General features: G+C 39.7%; 1 protein-coding gene across 16 annotated transcripts in view; it reads right to left on the bottom strand.

Annotated features, from left to right (window-relative positions):
* Positions 1-20,574, bottom strand: part of LOC125460699 (voltage-dependent L-type calcium channel subunit alpha-1C-like) — an 814,036-nt gene that overhangs the window by 27,078 nt on the left and 766,384 nt on the right. For 15 of the 16 annotated variants that reach the window (XM_048548420.2, XM_048548421.2, XM_048548422.2 and 12 more), the window contains 5 exons: positions 20,129-20,263; positions 16,103-16,455; positions 15,459-15,485; positions 14,613-14,741; positions 3,757-3,872 (listed from right to left, as the gene is read on the bottom strand). In XM_048548420.2, the coding sequence (XP_048404377.1) occupies positions 3,757-3,872; positions 14,613-14,741; positions 15,459-15,485; positions 16,103-16,455; positions 20,129-20,263 (760 nt within the window). Of the gene's footprint in view, positions 1-3,756; positions 3,873-14,612; positions 14,742-15,458; positions 15,486-16,102; positions 16,456-20,128; positions 20,264-20,574 lie in introns of those variants that run through there. The other variant, XM_059652391.1, reaches the window with a different exon arrangement.

The following is a 20,574-nucleotide window of genomic DNA, read 5'->3' as shown; positions in this document are numbered from 1 at the left end:
AAATTGGGAGTTTCATTCTGGGATGGCAGGCCAGGTGATCTCAGAATGACAGCGGAGAAATACTGAGGCAATCTTGGTGGAAGACCTGGTTCTGTGCTCTGGCACTCTACTGCTGTTTCAAAGAACCCCATGACACCCATGACCTTTTATAGGCCACATGCCAACTTAGTTGCAGAGTACACTGACTGATACTCCTGCACTGATCACTCTTTTTGCCTTTACATGTATCATGCTAACTCATCAAGTATCCATGTAAGCACACATCAAGACCTTTGCAAAGATGAGATAAAATATAGTGGTAAGTGTCTATTTGAGACTTTATACTGAAAAATAATACCTTCATTCATAAAAAATAACGCAACATTTCTTCTGCTAATAATGCTTTATAATAACAAATGTTTCATTCAAGTACAGAATCCCTTATAACAACAAACAATGGCATTCATGGCCCCACTTCAAAAAGTGTAGATCCATCAAATCATCACATCCATGCCTACTTCTAGAAATCTCAAAAGTCAACACATCCTCCAAAGGACATCTGACCTGGTTTCCTGGGACTTGATCAAAACAGGTATCTTACCTCTCCAAAAGGTTATCCTAGTTCTGCAAAAATATCCACTAACTTGGACCTGATGCTGCCAGGCCTAACCTGCAGATTATTAATTTCAGATTTTACACTCACAGGTAATCAAAACTGCACTGGAATGGAGACAGTTGTTGATTTCTATGGGTAGTTGCCTCTGTAAAATGAGCATGCTCAAGTTGTAACCTGATTCCATTCGGATCCCCCCCCCCCCCCACCCCGTGAAAATGGAAGGTGGTCTCTTTTGTTGCAAAAATCCAGTCTTAGTTTCTATTGATAGTACTAGAACCAACAAACATTAAACTCTTCTTCACTTCAATATCAACACTTCATTTATTTTCCTTTTTATTTTATTTCTAATATTTTCCCCCTTTCTCTATTCTCCTGAAATAGTGGCTTATGATAATCATTGCCTTGATGTCAAGGTGAAGTGAGAAATGACTGCCTTTGACATGAAGGAGCCCTGGCAAAACTGGAAACAATAGGAAAATCCTCAGCTGATTGAAATTAGACCTGGCACAAAATTCACCTCCTGACTTCCTAGTGCCTGTCCACAATCTACAAAATGCAATTTAGGCGTGTGATGGAATAACCTTCACTTTCTTAGACAGGAATAGCTCCAACAATACTCAAGAAACTTGACATCATCCAGAACAAAGCCTGCAAGTTCCCCTCCAAGACATTCACCATGCTGACTGGAAAATATATTGCCATTCCTTCACTGTCTCTGGGCCAGAATCCTGGAACTCCCTAGTTGCAGTGTTGACCTGCTGACAGCAAACAGAAAGTAGCAGTTCAAGAGGACTGCTCACTGTCACCTTCCCCAGGACAATATAACCAAGTTCGGCAATATGCCTACATTCCATGAATGAATTAAAAAATTGTGTATCGTTTCTCAGATGCTTGAAACTTTCTGGCATTTTGGAGAAAGGACTGTTTCAGCCAGATTTGGGCCCATTCTCAGCCAACATTTGAATACATACAAAAAAACGATCTGCTGGAGAAACTCAGCAGATTTGGGAGCATCTGTGGAAAGAAAGCAGATTTATTGTTTCAAGTCCAGTGACCATTCTTCAGAAGTGATAGCACCAAGGGAAAGTTGTCATATATGCTGAAGACTCAGATGGAGGAGTAGAAGAGGAATGAGTGGAAAGACGGATATGCAGTCCAGGGACAGGGAACAACAGTTCAACAAACTTAGGGATGAATAATAGTTTACCAGCAAGATAGTAAAGCTGATAATGAGGACCATAATGTAGTGAAAATGGGTTGGCTGTCCTGAAAACAGCCCACGTCATGACAGGGCCTGAGGTGTGGTGGCGGGTAAAGGATACAGAAGAAGGTGTTCAAGTTCTAAGATTGGGAGATAAAACACAGACAATGTAGAGAAGGTCATGTTGTGAGCAGTGAATACAACAGACTAGATGGAGTGAATTCCAGGTAAATTGTTGAGGTGAATGTAGACTGAGTGAATGCATTGTGGAACACCTCCGTTCTGTATGCAAAAATGACACTGAGCTTCCAACCGCCTGCCTCTTCAAAACACCACCATGGTCACTGGTCAACATTTTAGTCTTGAGATTGCTACTGTCTTCAGCGAGGCTCAGTACAAGCTGGAAGAACCACATCTCATTTTCTGCTTCGGGACCCTGCAGCCTTCATGAATCAATATTGAATTTGATAATTTCAGGAAATGTAATATTCTAATGGGCCCCACACCTCAGGAAGGACACAATGGCGCTGGAGCGTGTCCAGCGGAGATTCACAGCGGATGATCCCTGGAATGGTAGGTTTAATGTACAATGAATGGCTAAGGATCCTGGGATTGTATTCATTGGAGTTTAGAAGGTTGAGGGGAGATCTCATAGAAACTTATAAGATAATGTATGTCTTAGAAAGGGTGGATGCTAGGAAGTTGTTTCCGTTAGGTGGGGAGACTAGGACCCATGGGCACAGCCTTAGAATTAGAGGGGATAAATTTAAAATGGAAATGAGGAGACATTTCTTCAGCTAGAGAGTGGTGTTCCTCTGAAATTCATTTCCACGGAGTGCAGTGGAGGCCGGGACATTAAGTGCCTTCAAGGCAGAGACCGATAAATTCCTGATCTCACAAGGAATCAAGAGGTGCGGGGGAGTGGCATTGAAATGCCTATCAGCCACGATTTAAATGGCAGAGTGGACAAGATGGGCCGAATGGCCTTACTTCCACTCCTATGTCTTATGGTCTTATGGCAATTCTCCTACATCTGGAACCTCCTGAATGAGTTCATTAAAGTCAGTGCAATTAGAAGGTTCTAACTCATGTAAGCTTATTAGTTATATGAAAATGTTGGAGGTTGAAAAACCTACTTTATCTCCTGTAAAACTCTTAAACTGACATCATACCTGGTACATCCTGTCTCGACCTACTCTATTGGGTCTGTCACCTCGACCTACTCATCCACTTTCCTGCCGTCCTCTCCACTTGTATACTACATACACATGTCAATCACTGTGAGTGTCATTAGGACCTTTAACTACTAAAATGTAGCATCAACTGTCAGAAAAAAAGTGTCTAGCTATGTAAAGCACTGTGTGGATTTTTTGTTGTTTATCTATGCACATGTTTGGAAAAGGCCAAACAGCATCTTGGCTGGAAAAGTCGCCAACAGTTAAGTAGGTATTTTGAAGACGAATACTAATAGAATCAGAATATCTGGAACATTCTGGATAAGATGATACATAATAAATATTTTGCCATGAAAGATCAGTAATACTTAGCAAATATTATATTCTATCTACAAGCTTGCTGATTGTTCACACCAGAACTGTAGTTTATACCATCCCTGGAATCCCAATGAGCTTCATTCTCCATATAAACAAATGAAGGGAGAATTACTAAGCTTACCACACATTCCACAGTAAGTCATACAGATCTTGATTATATAGAGTGGCTGGGTAGGGTAGAGTGCCAACGTACTTGATGTAAACAAAAACTTAGGTATATGTTCATACAGATTAAATCTGTTTATGGAATATTCTGTCTAGACATCAACAGGTGCACCTTTGGAAAAGAACCAGAGTTATCCCTGAATCTTAAAATTTTATTTGGTATTTGTTTCATCCAACACTTCTAGTTAATTATCAGCATTGGTTATATTAAAAACACAATTTGAAATGCATTTTTAAGTTACCTAATGATGTTGCTGAAAGAAGTCCCTTTGAAGGAGACATGGTCCTTTTGTCACTTTCCTCGCAGCAATCCACTGATGGAGTGAGCTGTTTTTCATCATGCTCTTGATATGAATTCCTATAAGTTAGGCAAAAACAAACAACCAAAACACACTATTAAAGTAAAAGAAAAAGATAGATGAAAATTAAATGTATTTCTGACTTTTATGTAAATAATTATCAGAAAATCAAGTATATTATCATCAATGATAGTGCCCAATGATAGTTCATTAGGATAAAAATACAGTAAAGTACTTCAAAGAACTTCTGGAGAAGGGTCACTGCACTGAAAAAGGTTTTCTGTCCACAGATGCTGCCAGACCTGAATTTCTGCAGCTGTTTCTGTGTATGTTTGGTTCAGATCCCTTGCATCTGCAGTTCTTTAATAAAGTACTGGAGATACTGAAAATCCAGCATGGAAAGTGCTGGGAAAACTCAGAAGGTCAGGCAGCAGCTGTGGTGAGAAAAATAGAAAGTTAATGGGCCAGATTTTCTGAGGAATGGCAATCTCATGCAGATTACAGTCTGACCCTTCATTTTTTGAAAGAAAGGAGCTCCAGCAATATGAGAGACAATTCCACTTGGGGCTCCCTCATAGATGCACCGCCACTCCAATTTTGACAGTTCTTTCAAAGCACAGAGCTATCAGAGGAAGAAAAACTCTTTTCACAGCAGTAAACTGTTGAATTCTGACAGTTAAAGCTCTAGATAGCCACTTTGATACCTGCTGTCAAACAATAAGTACAAAATTATAATGTCATGTTACAGTGCCTGGTAAGAACAGGGTAAAAGTGTCAGCTGAAGGGTAGGATGTCAAGATGCCAGGTAAATCAGATGCTAGCTAGGAAGGGTGATAGCTGGAGAGAGTGTAGAATGCCAGGTGCAGGATGTCAGATGTGTAGAGTCATGTTCTAAATTATTAGGGTGGCTTGGGTTGGGCCAGGTAAATTTGGTACCAACTGTGTAGGTAGAGTAGGGCACAAGGGTGGTAGGGTGTTGGGTAGGTGGTGTGCAAATAGGGTTAAGGGTAGAGTGCAATGTGAGTGTAAGGGTGCAAGATGGCAAGGTAAGTGGTACAATATATTAGGTTGGGTGTGAGAAATCAGGTCCAATTGGGAATGCATGAGGAGTCAAATCCAATAGTGGGGGTAACAAGGGTATCAGGTGCATTCCAGCCTAAGGGGGAGGTCAGTCAGGGTTGGCAGGGTGATTGGGTCATGGCTGGCAGAGCAAGAATTTAGGGTCAGATGTGGTGGGTGGCAGAATGTTGGGGATGTAGGTCCTGGGGTGGTTGTTGGGTGGGTTGAGCAGATGAAGTGAAAAATGGGCAGGAGGGTGGGTGTCAAGTCCTGGTGGTTGGTTCAAGGGTTAGAAACCTAGAAAAGTACAGCACAGTACAGGCTCTTCGGCCCATGATGTTATGCTGTGGATCAATCCTAATCCAAAAATAAAATAACCTAACCTACATTCCCCTGAATTCACTGCCGTCTATGCGCATGTCCAGCAGTTGCTTAAATGTCACTAGTGACTCTGCTTCCACGACTACCACTGGCAAAGTATTCCATGCGCTCACAACTCTGTGGGTGAAGAACCTCCCTCTGACGTCTCCTCTATACCTTCCTCTTAACACCTTAAAACTATGACCCCTCGTGGCAGTCAATCCTGCCCTGGGGAAAAGTCTCTGGCTATCGACTCTATCCATGCCTCTCATTACCTTGTACACCTCGATAAGGTCACCTCTCTTCCTCCTTCTCTCCAGTGAGAGAAGTACGAGCTCAGTCAACCTCTCCTCATAAGACAAGCCCTCCAGTCCAGGCAGCATCCTGGTAAACCTCCTTTGCACCCTCTCCAAAGCCTCCACATCTTTCCTATAATAGGGCGACCAGAACTGGACACAATATTCCAAGTGTGGTCTCACCAGGGTTTCGTAGAGCTGCAGCAAAACCTCGCGGCTCTTAAACTCGATGAAAGCCAAAACACCATATGCTTTCTTAACAACCTTATCCACTTGGGTGGCAACTTTGAGGGAGCTATGCACTTGAACACCAAGATCCTGCTGTTCCTCGACACTGCTGAGAATCCTGCCTTTAATCCTATATTCAGCATTTAAGTTCGATCCTCCAAAATGCATCACTTTGCATTATCCAGGTTGAACTCCATCTGCCATTTCTCAGCCCAGCTCTGCATACTATCAATGTCTCACTGAAGCCTGCAATAGCCCTCGATACTATCAACAGCACCTCAGCAAATATACTAACCCACCCCTCAACCTCCTCATCCAAGTCATTTATGAAAACTACAAAGAGCAGAGGCCCAAGAACAGAGCCCTGCGGGACACCACTCAGCACTGACTTCCAGGCAGAATACTTACCATCTACAACCACTCTCTGCCTCCTGTCAGCCAACCAATTCTGAATCCAGACAGCCAAATCTCCCTGTATCTCAAACCTCCTGACTTTATGGATGAGCCTGCTGTGGGGAACCATCTCAAATGCCTTGTAGGGGTTGTAGGGGGTCTGAGGATGAGTAGTTTTGAGTTTGTAGGTAAATAAGTCTGTTTAATAGTTACTCAGGAGTTAGACTATGTCTAACCTTTCATGAATAACTATTTTACTTAATTTCATCAGAATCATCTGAAGTCTCTGATTTAAATGGAGACCATCAGAAGACTCCAGGTGTATTGGAATTGCCCAGCAGAAAATTCAGTTTCCTGGAGACTTCCTTTTGAAACTTATTGGGATGGAGATTCTAAAAGTCCCCATAGGGACTCCTAACTACACTGGTATAATGACAGAATGGCCAACAGAAAATCTGTGCCAGTGTTTTGAATGTGATATGATTGAAAAAGGACTTGAAATGTTAAGTCTGTTTATCTCTCTGCAGATGCTGCAAGACCTTTTGAGCTTCTCCAACAATTCTGTTTCTATTATTGGCACTTCCACAGAGATTGTACATACTGTTCATTCTGACTTGAATTTATAAAAAATATAATCAAAAAGCCAAATCCTTATAGAAATCGATACTCCATCCTGATCAATAGGAATGACAAATTGTTCTTACACTCAATTAAAAGCAGATGCTGACAAATAGATATTCCCTAATATTGCTGAGGTACTGAGATTCATTAGTTTTTTTTGTTTATTCATTTCGTGGGATGAAGGCATTGCTGGCTACAAAGCATTTATTGCCCATCCCTAATTGCCCAGAAGGCAGTTAAGAGTCAACCACATTGTGGTGGGTCTGGAGTCACATGTGGCCAGACCAGGTAAGGATGACTGTTTCTTTCCCGAGAGGGCATTAGTGAACCAGATGGATTTTTCCCAGCAATTGGCAATGGGTCCATGGTCATCATTAAAATCTTAATTCCAGATATTTACTGAATTCAAATTCCACCCTTTGCCATGATTTGAACCCAGGTCCCCAGGACATTATCTGGGTCTCTGGATTAACAGTCCAGCGATAATACCACTAGGCCATCACCTCCCCAAGGATGAATAGTCATCTCAGTTAAACTTAAAAAATGTTTTTCAGATCAGTCAAAAATATTGCTTTTTGAAGTCATTCTTCGTGTAAGTATTTCTCACAGATGACGACAAATTGGTACAGCTGAATTTCCAGCTTTTGAATGATTTTAACAATGGTGAGACAGTTAGGAAAAATATGGAACAAAAACAAAATTTCTGGAAAAGCTCAGCAGGTCTGGCAGCATCTGTGAAAAAGAAATCAGAGTTAATGTTTTGGGTCTGGTGACCCTTCCTCATTCCTCAGAACTGTAGTGCAGGAAAAATATGGGATTGGGGAAAGAAAAGATTCTTGTCATTGAGAAGTAACATTTGATTTTGGCCCCAAGGTTTGAAAGGTGAGAAGAGAATGTCACTAGTGAGTGGTGAGAGGCCCATTTTCATGCATTAGCACCTCTTTATTACCTCTTTTCACTTAGTTTATATGCTATTATTCTCTCACAAAATTGAGAGAAACTAGATATCAGCAGTTCCTGATGTCTAAGTCAGAGTATGCACCCGGCAGGTTCCGCTTGCCGCTGCCTCCTCTGGGCTTCCATCTTGCCAGCAGTACCAACATCTCAGGGCATGCTCCGTGCGCAGTAATGGATGCACTGCACCAGTTGTGGAGGTTAGCATTGGGCTCACACCAGACATCACATCCATCATATTTCTTTTATTCACCTAAAATGCATTTTCCACTTCAATAGTGCACTTTGGAGCACACCAACACCTTGCATTACAATGCTGCTAGCAGGCTGGTTGTGGACAGGGACAAGCGCCCAGTCTCATTGATTGGAGCAGGATGCATCTCAGGCCTTTACTCTTTTAAAGTTAAAGTACAGATGCCTGTACACTATCTACATCAAACACATGACAAGCAGAGAAAACACATGACAGACAGAGAACACAAGCCTGGACCTCTGGTTTACATGTCTAATGACGTTACCATTCCGCCACAATTCAGGGCTCTTGGTAGGCTTTCTTAGTGCTTACTCATTTTCTGTCTATTTGGATGCTCACAATCTCTGCCTTGTCTTGTGTTGCCTGTTTGCACCTTGCCACCTCATTCAGAACTTACAGGCTCACCAAACTTCAGTCTTCCCTTGCCTTTTAGTGCAGGTAAAAAAACCAAACAATTTGTTGTGGTTCTTTGCAATGATCATTCAGGGAAGATTCTAACATATTAATGATGATAAGGATGGGAAGCCTGTAAGGTTTAATCCTTTTAGCTGTAGTTGCAATGACAGTCAATCAGACAGGTAACGATGACCAAGAATGCATTTTTGAATGTTCCAATGAGTTTTACCCATGTGCCATCTGAAGTTTTATTTTTTCTGTTTCTCTCCCACTATGTGACAATGAAGCTGTATATGTGGCTCTCTATGATTCACCTGGAACATATCTAGGCGTTAAATATGGCACCATGGTTATAATCTATTAATAAATGTGAGTTAGCATGACAGTGGCACCACAGAGATATCATGTGTACATAATGGGGTCAGCATTGGGAATTGCCTGAGAAAAATCACAAAAATTCAGATAAAAACCTACTGCTAAATGCCTTGAAATGAACAGTTAGCCAATTTTTGGTAAAATTCAGCCCATTTTTTCAAAGTCAAAAAATCTGCATTAAATTTGGATACATATTGAAAGACAAAATAGTGAAGATCAGGAATAGTGCATAAACAATAATCCAGGTAATTATGTCTCCAGTCAATCAGAGACTGGACATACCCCAAAGTTGAGATCCCAATGGATTGTCTTTTTCAAAACTGCCCAGAAGTTTAAACTTCTGATGGGCAATTACACTTTGTCAGGAACCCTCTGAAAAGTTCTCCAACTCTGAGCTATACTTCCACCACCTGACCTGACAACCACCACCAGGTCTGACTCAAGTCTATCAGTCATCCAGTTCTTCCTGTCATCTGCCCCACATACCAAAAAACCACCCCCAACCCTCTGACTCTTGCAGAGACCATGAAAATGCCTCACCACCCAAGCACTCTTCAACCTGACCTAGCCACAGAGTATAAACAAGAAGTATAAACTTCTTTATCATCTTGTGCTTTCAAAGCAGATTTTAAACTGGTATGAGAATATAGTACTCTAAGGACCTGACATAGCGTCTTCACATACTCAAGATAACAAAGTGTGGAGCTGGATGAACACAGCAGGCCAAGCAGCATCTCAGGAGCACAAAAGCTGACGTTTTGGAATAGCGTCTTCACATACTCATCTGCCTTTCAACTTCCTCTACCTACTGCCTCACTGCAACACTCACCCACTTTCTTCCTTATGCACTTACCTTCTGTAAGTAGTGGAATGTCACTTCCAAATAAATTGCAGCCTATTAGGGACACTGAAAGCAAAATTGGCCAACTAAATAGCATGCTGGCTAGGGAGCCAAGCTGATAAGCCAGGAAGCTTGCAGAATTCACTGTCAAATTGGATCAGGCCAACAGATATGAAAACCATTCAGCTTAATTGACTGTATTGAATGGGTGTTGATGAGGCAATGCTGCAAGGTTTTGAACAGAACAGTAGATTGGAGTTTTGGTAGACCAGCTTTTGAGACAGCCCAGCTCACAGGGTCAGCGCAATTAATAAGGAAATCACAATATCCAATACTGGCTTTTGCAACACCCTTCCTGGGGCAGAAACTCATTCATATGGAGTAACTTAATGATATTAATTACATTTATTAATTATGCTAATTAATTACATTGCTATATCAAACTGCTGTAACAACATAGGAGGAATCTGCACTTTGGTTACCATCTGACACAGAAATTGACAGGAAGCCACTGTAAGTAAGGATGACCCAGAGAACTGTGTTTAAAGGAGCTGACTATCTGAGACAATGCCACCACAAGAAGCAGGAACCTTGGGAGTGAAAAGAACAGCCTCAACCTCAGTTCAGCCACAAAACTTGACCCTCTCTTAGGAAATAAGGCGGGGCAAGTGACTGAAGTGTTAGTAGAGGAACACTTTGGGGCTAGAGATCATAATTCTATTCATTTTAAAATAGTAATGGAGTAGGCTGTCTGCAGGTAAAGGGATGACTGATAGTTGAGAAGCTATTAAAAGTGTGATTACAGTTCAGAGGCATTATGTTCCTGGTAAAGTGAAAGACAAGGCAACTAAGATGGGGGAACAAGATATTGAGGTTCTAGCTAAGAATAAAAAAGAATCATATATTAGATATAGACAACTGGGATCAAATAGCTCTCTTGAAGAGTATAAAGAGTATAGGGGTGTTCTTAAGAGGGAAATCAGGAAGGCAAAGAGGGATATGAGATAGTCTTGATAGATAAGACTAAGGGTAATCCAAAGAGATTCTACAGGTTTTAAGAACAAAGAGCAACTTGAGAGACAGTAGGGCCCTTTATAAATCAATTAGGTTGTCTTTGTGTTGAGCCTCAGGAGTTGGGGAGACATTAAATTAATATTTTGTGTCAATGTTTATTGCGGAGAAAGAAATGGAGGCTAGAGAACGCAGAGAAAAAAATACTTATGTTTTGAAAACAATTCACATTATAGCAGAGTAAGTGCCTTTATTTAAGAAAGCATGAAGGAGAGGCCTGGGAACTATAAACCTGTGAGTGTGACATCGGTGATGGATAAGTTGTTGTAAGTGATTCTGAAAGATAGGATTAAGATCCATCTGGAGAGACAAGGAATGATTAGGGACTGTCAGGAAGACACACAGAAATTGTGACTCACAAACTTGATTAAATTTTTTGAGTAAGCAACCAAGAAGACTGATGAGGGCAGAGTGGTAGATGTTGTTTACTTGAAGTTTAGTCAAGCGCTTGAAAAGGTTCTACATGGTCAACTATTTGGTAAAGTTAGATCATTCAGGGTGAGCTTGCTGATTGGGTACAAAATTGGCTTTAGGGTAGGAGACAAAGACTCTTGGTGGAGGGTTGTTTTTCAGACTGGAGGCCTGTGCCCAGCAGTGTTCTACAGGGATCGGTACTGGGTCCACAGTTATTTGTCATTTATATAAATGCTTTGGATGAGAATGTAGGAGGCATGGTTAGTAAGTTTGTGGATGATACAAAAATTGGTGCCACAGTGGACAGTGTAGAAGGGTATCTAAGATTACAAAGAGATCTTGATCAATTGGATCAATGGGCTGGGGAGTGGCAAATGAAGTTTAACTTGGATAAATGTGAAATATTGACTTTTGGAAAAACAAACAAGGGTAGGATTTATACAATTAATGGTAGGGCCTTTGCAAGAGTTGTAGAAACGAGACCTAGGGGTTCTGGTGCTTAATTTTTTGAAATTTACATCACAGGTAGACACGGTGGTTAAGAAGGTGTTTAGCACTCTTGTCTTCATTGCTCAGACCTTTAAGTACAGCATTTGGGATATCACGTTGATGTTATACAGGACATTATTCCAGAACATTGGACATTCCTCTTCTGGAATACTGTGTGCAGTACTGATTGCCCTGTTATAGGAAGGATATTATTAAACTGGAGAAAGTTCAGAAAAAAAATTACCAAATTGTTGCTGAGAATGGAAGGTTTGAGTTATAAAAATAGGCTGGATAGACTGGAACTTGTTCTACTGGAGCATAGGAGGTTGAAGAGTGACCTTATAGATGTTTATAAAATGATGATGGGCATAGATAAGGTGAATAGCAAAAGTCTTTTCCCTAAATTTGGTGAGTTCAAAACTAGGGAGCTTATTTTTAAGCTAAGAGGAGAAAAGTTTAAAAAGGACATGAGGGGCAACTTTTTTTTTACATAGAAAACGAACTACCAGAGGAAATGGTGGATGCAGTACAGTTACAACATTTAAAAGTCATTTGGCTATGTACATGAATAGGAAAGACTTTGCAGAATATGAGCCAAAGACAGGCATGTGAGACTAATTTAGTTTGGAAACATTTTTGGCATGGACTAGTTGGACTAAAGGGTCTATTTTCATGCTGTATGACTCTGTAACTGCTGAAGGAAATATAAACTGGTTTTCTTTAAGTCTAAATTGGGTTTTGACTGCCGAGAACAACAAGGCAGCTTCTGAGCTGGTGGAGATTTGATCACTTTTCTATACCTTGTTCCCAGCATGAGCTATTCAGTTATCTGAGAATAAATCACATGGTTATTGGCACACTAAAGGCCTCTGTCACCGATAACTGGTCACTCGTCCATAGGCTAATCCACTTCTTTTGCCACTTAGAACTCTATCTGAATAAAGAACCCATTGGCTCCAGCTGTCTGCAATCTTCAATAACTGCTTGCTCAAACTGCTGTTGAAACAATACTGTCTAAGAGAATCAGCTTGAGATAGATTTATAAATTCAGAATGAGTTAGAGTTGTGAGGAAAATTCTAAGAGGCATCAAGAAGATTTAGTCAAGTTGAGTGAGCAAATACTTGGCACATGCAGTACAACATGGCTAAATATTAAGTTATGCTCTTTGATGTGAAAAATGAACAGAAAGGAAGGGTATTTCCTAAACGGGGATACATTGGGAAGTATTGATTTGAATGTCCTTGTATGCCAGTCAATGAAAGTAGGCTCATGCTGCAAGCAGTTAGGATGGCAAATTGTATATTGCCGTTCATTGCAAGAAGATTTAAGGTTAGAAGTAAGGATTCCTTACAGCAATTATACAGGACCTTAGTGAAACCGCATCTGGAGCATTGCATGCAGTTTTGGATTCTCCACATAAGAAAAGATATACTTGCTATAGACAAAGTGCAGCAGATGTTCATTGGACTGATACAAGGGATGACTGGACTTCCTATGAGAAGGGATTGGTTCAACCTTCCCTGTTTTCACCAGGGTTTAGAAGGATGAGAGGGGATTCAATTGAAACATATGAAATTTGAAAAGGATTGGACAGAGTAGATGCAAGGAGGTTGATTCCCTCGTTGGGGAGTCTAGAATCAGGCTATGCCATCTCAGAATATTTAGGATTTCAAGATTGAGATGAGGAAAACTTTCTTCACTCAAAAGGATAGTGAATCTGTGTAATTCTCTCAATGGAAGCCTGTTGAGGTTAAGCCACTAAATATATTTAAGAACAACACAGATTTAAGATCAAGGGGCACAGCGAAAATGTGAGAAAATGGCACTGAGAAAGAGCATCAGCGATGGCCATATTGAATAGTGGAGTAGGCTCAAAAGGGACAAATAGCCTATTCCTGCATAATAGATAACAAAGTGTGAAGCTGGATGAACACAGCAGGCCAAGCAAAATGCTGCTTGGCCTGTTGTGTTCATCCAGCTTCACACTTTGTTATCTTGGATTCTCCAGCATCTGCAGTTCCCATTATCTCTGATCACAATTTTAGCCTATTCCTGCACCTGGTTTCTCTGTTTCTTTGTGACTTTACAGCTGATCATGATGGAGCCTTACTAGTTGGTTTTTCAAACAAAAGTGACCATTCATACAGACTGCTTTCTTTTGGTTTACCAATCCTTTACTTGTGCTAATGTATTATGTCTAACACTTTGAGCTGTTGTGTTATATAATAAGCTTTTATGCAGCATCTGATCAAATGATTTTTGGAAATCCAAATACACCAGTTTGCTGTTATCCACCCAGCTCATTCCATCCTAGAGAACTTAAATGAATTTGTCAAACAAGATTTCTCTTTTTTGAAACCACGGTGACTCTGTTTGACTATGTTATAATTTTTTATATTTTCTGCTAGCATTCCCTTAATGGATTTTCACATTGTCCTAACAGCAGCTGTTAGTTTAACTGTTCTATACCTTTTCTGCTTTCTGTATCACCCCTGAATAGAAGTGTGATTTTAGTAATTTCCAATCTATGAATCCAGGGAATTTTGGAATATTATAACTAATGCATCCAAGACCCTTTTAAAACCCTAATTTACAGGCCTTGGGGACTTTACAGCCATTAGTCACATTAATCTCCCTTTCTTTTAAGTGACAGTAATTATCTTTAAATCCCTCCCTTCTTACTGACCTTTGATTTTCTGTCATACTTGGAGTAACTTTTGCATTTTCTTCTGTAAAGACGAATACAAAGTACTTGCCGAAGTCTCTCCCTTGTTTCCCATTGCTTATCCTCCAGTCTTAACTTCCAAGGGTCCAAATTTACTCTAGCTATACTTCTTCCTTTTTACTTGGTTGCAAGGGGCTATAGCTGTCTACTGATATATTTCTTGCAAGCTTATTCTTATTCTATTTTTTCCCTCTTTGTTGTGTTTTAGTCAATCTTTGCTGGTTTTGGCAATTTTCCAAAATATCTGGCTTGCTTCTATTCTTTGCAGCATTTTTGTCTTTCTTTCAATTTGATACCATCTCAAACTAGAAAGAAGTACTCACAGTTCTGAAGGAAGTATGCTGTCCTCCCTACAGCAATGAGGATCTTCATTGAAGTTCTCATCATAAATTTCATCGGAATATGCTTCCTCTCGCTGAATAATTGGCAAACTGCTATCTTCAGAGTCTGAACTAAAAATACAAGAGTGTAACAGGGTCATTATGTCTGATGTAAACCAGAGAAATGAAACAATCATGTGCACATCCTTGGTAAGTGACGAAATATCATGTAATAGTTGACTATATTGATCCTTAATGATACAAAATTGTTGGTCATATTTGTAAAGAGAGAAATAGATAATGTTGGAAATACAGAAGAGAGAAAGGACAGTTTGAATAGGCCTCACCTTTAAGTGCTTCCACCACTTTTTGCTTTTGTTTCAGATTTCCACGTTTTAAAAATTAGTGCTGATAGTTCCAGGAGAATTTAAATGAAAGAAACTAGTACTGTACTAGATTAACCTGAACAATATTTAGCTAAACAGCTAAACAAAAAGAAATTATCCTGATTATAGGGGAATGATTCTAAGACTTGTGACATCAAGGCAGTATAAAGTTGGACTACAAAATAAAACAAATTTTTCTTCACAGTTAAATTTTGAAATATTGAAGTCAAACAGTTACTAGTCAACATTATACAATGTTACCAATTTGGTATCGCTTCTCCATGGATGACCTAAATGACCTTTCTGTTCTCCATGTGAATTATGTTGTATCAAAGAAGAGGAATCTGAAGAAATTCTAAAATAAATTGAGCCTCCATAATAATAAGTGCGTTTATTAAAAAGAACATTACAAAGGTCAAAACTGCTATTGTTAAAGTGAGGGAATACTCAGAAGGGTACATACCGTATCAATGTTTCATAATACCGTGTCCTGTTCCACAAGAAAGCATGAAAACAGAGAAGAAAAATTAATCAATTTGATATCTTCTTAAGTACATATAACAACTGTTGGAAAATTACGAATAAGTGTGGGAGGAGGCAAGAGCAGGATCTGTTTCCTGGTCAGCCAGAACAAGGTGGTAGCTGTGGTGCAAAAATATTTCCAATTTAGAAGACTCCATATGCTGGTTCTTACCCTAAACAAGTGTTTTGAGACGGACACTCACACACACCTTACAAATTTAGTGAGGCTGTGGATCTACAATGCTGTTTATTGAAAGTCTTAAATTTTAACTCACCATAGTTATCTAGTGCATTCAGCCTCTTTTGTTTTGGGATCATGCAAACTTTATACTGCCTGCATTTGTGTAGCTCTCATCATAAGCACATCAAATGTTGCAGTGTGCACACACCATGCACATTGTTTATTCAAGTCCGGCTCATACTATGTACGGACACACTACACACTGCTTTTTATAATGGGCTCAAGACAGACAAAGAAAGCCTTTTCTCCATTGTAACGAAGATGTTTACAAGATAACACACCTTAAACTGAAATGGCAAAGAATTGCTTTAGTAGAAAAATACCTTGCAATATTACAATCTTACCGTTTCGGATTGATTCTCCATGTTGTGCCTTGCAATATAAGCGCTGAAGTCAAAGAATTGTTATGACCATCCACTGTGTTGACGGTGCTTTGGTAGTTGACTGAAATTGGGAATCTGGATATTGCAGTATTATTGGCATTGTTAATATTGGCGTTTGATCCAGAAGAGGAATAGCTGCTTGGAGTGAACGTTGAATCAACCAGTTTCTCATGGGACGGTGATTCTATTTCAGCTTGAGAGGTTCCTGATTTATTGAGGTGCAAAGGACGTTGTGTGGTGAAAGTTTGTGGAAAGGAGCCTCGACAATCACTTGGATAATAGCCAACATGGTTACCAAATAAACCACCAGCCCTCTGTTGGAATAAATCATTCTGAGTCATATTCAAACTTTCAATATTATATTGAACATGTGCATCCTCTAACAATTAATCCAGACCTTTCACCATAAGAATGTAAAATGAGCTGTCCAAATTGGAGAAATGAGATGTGCCATATAGTGGAAAGATTTTAGCCACTTTTTCTGAGTCCCCAGAATATGAAGTCTCAACATTTACTACAGCACAAAAGAGATTCACAGCACAATTTTCTCAAGTTCATAGAGTACAGGGGATGAGTAAACTGAGTAATCCTACACATCCTCAAGTAGTCAATGCTAAGACAACTCTCAAACTGGTCTGAAAGCAGATTCCCTCCCACACCATCAGCCATGGAATGGTGCAAATAATAACAAGATGCTCAAAAAGAAGAAATGCAAAAAAAAAACAATTTGGAACAGCACATTCTATCCATGAAGTCTGTTCTTTCCACAAAAGTGCTTCAAGCCACACAAACAAATATTTAGTGTTGCAAAACTCTAGGTTATTTATTTAGTCCAACAGCAAACATTATACATCCTAGATTTAATATTTGTTTAATTAACAACAGGTATTTACTTAAGTTATTTTATCAATATGATTTATTTCTGTAAGTATGGTTCATTTCCCATAAGTTTTAAATGGCTACGTAAGAATATGCATAGAAGGGCATTTCATGTCCTGTCTAGTGCTTCATCTTGAACTACTTGAAATCGAGGACTATTCCTGTGTCCTGAAAAAACACACGCAGGAAGTATTGTCAGCCAGAAGAGCTCAAGGTCTGCAATGCACCTCAAAAGGTTGAAAGCTGTGTAGATAGTGCATTTCACCCTTCAACTTGGCAGTGAATCAGTGCTTGAAGACAGACAAAGAAGACCAGCCAGATGGTGCACAGAATTCTGACTGCATTCCACTCTGTAACTAGTATTCAGTTCTACTGGTTAAGTTGACAGTTTCTCCAGTAGGTTTATCCAGAGCTAAGTCTACAGCTGTATGGAAGGATCAGTGATATGGGGAGGGTGGGCTGAAGGAGGAAAATCAAGAGAACCAACAGTGATAGAGGTTTCATTAATTATGCATTAATAAGAAAGTAATTTTGCAGCCATAATGTGATTCCAGGTTGTTATGTTGTATTCCTGTTATCTGGGCTGAGGCTATAGAAAAACTAGGACCATAAACAGAACGTTGAAGGTGCGAAAAATTTAGCAAGAATTGGGGGGGAAAACAGGGTGAGCGAACAGTTTTACTTATTTGGAGTAACATAAGGGGGGCTGCATTTCCCATTTCTTTTCATAGTTGGGTGCTATGCTTCTTCTTACTGAAAAGTGATCACTGTTATGAAAACAATTTTATAATATGAAGTATTAGTGCAAGAAAAACATGGGAAAAAAAGAAAAGAAGAGAAAAAGTAATCTTAGATAATAAATTTTATTATCTTGGATTCTCCAGCATCTGCAGTTCCCATTATCACTGATAAAAAGTAATCTTAGACCAGTTAGCCTGATATTGATAGTGAGCAAGATTCCATTACAAAAAAATTAATAGCACAGCACTTGGAAAACAGCGGCAGGATCAGATAGAGTCAGCATGGCTTTATAAAATAAAAATTGTGCTTGAGAAATCTACTGAAATGTTTTGAGGACATAATTAGTAGACTTGATTTGAGGGAACCAGGGAATGTAGTTTACTTGAACTTTCAGAAGGCTTTCCATAATGTTCCACATAAAAGATTAGCATGTAAAATGAAAAAGGCATGGGACTGAGGGTAATGTACTGACATGGACAGTGAACTGGTTGGCAGACAGGAAACAAAGAATAGGAATAAATGGGTATTTTCTGTATGGTAGACAGTAACTAGCGACATCCGACAGGGATCAGTGCTGGACCTCAGCTATTCATTATATATATTAATGATTTAGATGAGGAAACTAAATGTAATATCTCCAATAACAACCAAAAGAACTGCAGATCCTGTAAATCAGGAACGAAAACAAAGTTGCTGGAAAAGCTCAGCAGGTCTGGCAGCATCTGTAAAAGAGAAAGCAGAGTTAACATTTCGGGTTTGGTCAATCTTTTGAGGAAGGGTAACTGGACCCGAAACATTAACTCTGTTTTCTCCTTCACAGATGATGCTCGACCTGCTGAACTTTTCCAGCAACTTTGTTATTGTTGAAATATCTCCAAGTTTGCAGACAACACAAAGCTGGGTGGGAGGGTGAACTGTGAGCAGGACGCAGAGATATTTCAGTGTGATTTGGCCAAGTGGAGTGAGTTGGCAAATGAAATGAATGGCAGATGAAGTATAACATGGATAAATGTGATTTTGGTAGCAAAAGCAGGAAGGCAGATTATTAAGTGAATGGTGATAGATTGGAAAAGAGGAAGGTGAAACAAACCTAGTTGTCTTTATACACTAGTCACTAAGGATAAGGATAAAGTTAAGGATATCAGATAGGCCATTGAGAACTGAGATGAGGAAAGATTTCTTCATCCAGAGAGAGGTGAGCCTATGGAATTTTCTATCACAGAAAATGAGGCCTAAACATTGAATGCTTTCTAAAAGGAGTTAGATATAATTAATTGGGCTAAAGGGATAAAAGGATATTTGGAGAAACTGGAAACAAGATATTGAGGTTGTAGACTTGCTTGCAGAGCCGGTGTGTTTGATTGCAGACATTTCGTAACGCTGCTAGGTCATATCAACGGTGCGTCTCTGGTGAAGCACTGGTAACTCCATCCTGCTTGTTGTTTATATGCTGCGGTGATTGGCATTATTTCCAGTTCTGTTCTTCAGTGGTTTGTTTATTGGGTCCAGTTCAATGTGTTTGTTGATGGAGTTCCAGTTGGAATGCCAGGTCCCCAGGAATTCCCTGGCATGTCTGTGTTTGGTTTGTGCTATTATGGATGTGTTGGCCCAGTCAATTTTGTGTCCTTCTTTGTCCGTGTGTATTGAGACCAGTAAGAATTGGTCATGTCTCTTGGTGGCTTGTAGGTATTCGTGTATCCTTATTGCCAGTTTCCTTTGAGTTTGGCCTATGTAATGCTTTTCACAGTCCTTGCATGGTATTTTGTATATTACATTAGTTTTATTGGTTGTGGGTATGGGATCTTTTACATTTGTCAGTAGCTGTTGCAGGATGGTTGTTGGTTACCCTGATATCCAGAGGTCTGAGTGGTCTTGTGTATTGCCACTACAACAACCAGGAATTGCACAAAGTAGAACAGGAGCACTTATAGAGCTTTTAAATGGAATGGATATTCAAAAAACATGATCTGCTGTAATAATACCAACCACTGCAGCAAACTAAGGCATATAAGTAACAAGTGGGACAGAACACTGACGCTTCACCAGAAGCACACTGACAATGTTATCTAGCAAGGTGACGAAATGTCTGCAACTAAACACGCCGGCTTGGCGAGCAAGTCTACAACCTCATCTACAACCCAAGCTATAAATCTCCTCAAAAACTCTAAACAGGGTGTTGAGTTGGATGATCAGCCATGATGACATTGAATGGTGTGCCAGGCTTAAACGGTCAATTGTTCCTATTTGCTCTGCTTCAATGCTGCAATTGTACAAAATTTGACCATATTGGTATTTACCATTAAAGGATTTGAAGAAAAAATTTAAATCACTCTGCAGTCTTTACTAATTATGTTACGTAGAACCTACCCTGAAAATGTCATCTTCAGATGCAGCTGAAGAAGCCTCTTTCATTGCTTTTTCCAGTTCTTCTTCTGCTGTCAGGTCCCCAGATATTGCACGACGAATCTCAGGGCCAATGTCATGTAACGTACGCAGACCTGCCTATAAAGACAAAAAAGGGAAAAGTTTTTAAAGCTATAAAAATTTATATTTACATATTGTTCTACAGAGATAGTCCGTGAATTGAAATTCTCACCTCTTGCCAAATCAGGTCAGGAGGGAATTACAAGGAGCATGAAAAATAGCCCCAGATCATAATTTGGCCTTGAAATTAAAGGAGGCCAGACAGACATTCAACGAAACACCTGAAGTCTTTCTTTAATTATGCAAAGCAAACTCTGATGATATTAATAGCGGTCTGAATGCAAGATTGAATTAGGCCTGAGTAGGGAAGCAGTAGTGGCTTTTCCTTC

Source organism: Stegostoma tigrinum, chromosome 18 (genome assembly GCF_030684315.1).
Source record: "Stegostoma tigrinum isolate sSteTig4 chromosome 18, sSteTig4.hap1, whole genome shotgun sequence".
Taxonomy (NCBI): Eukaryota; Metazoa; Chordata; class Chondrichthyes; order Orectolobiformes; family Stegostomatidae; genus Stegostoma; species Stegostoma tigrinum.
The sequence above is the reverse complement of the archived record's forward strand: the minus strand, read 5'-3'. Positions and strand labels throughout refer to the sequence as shown.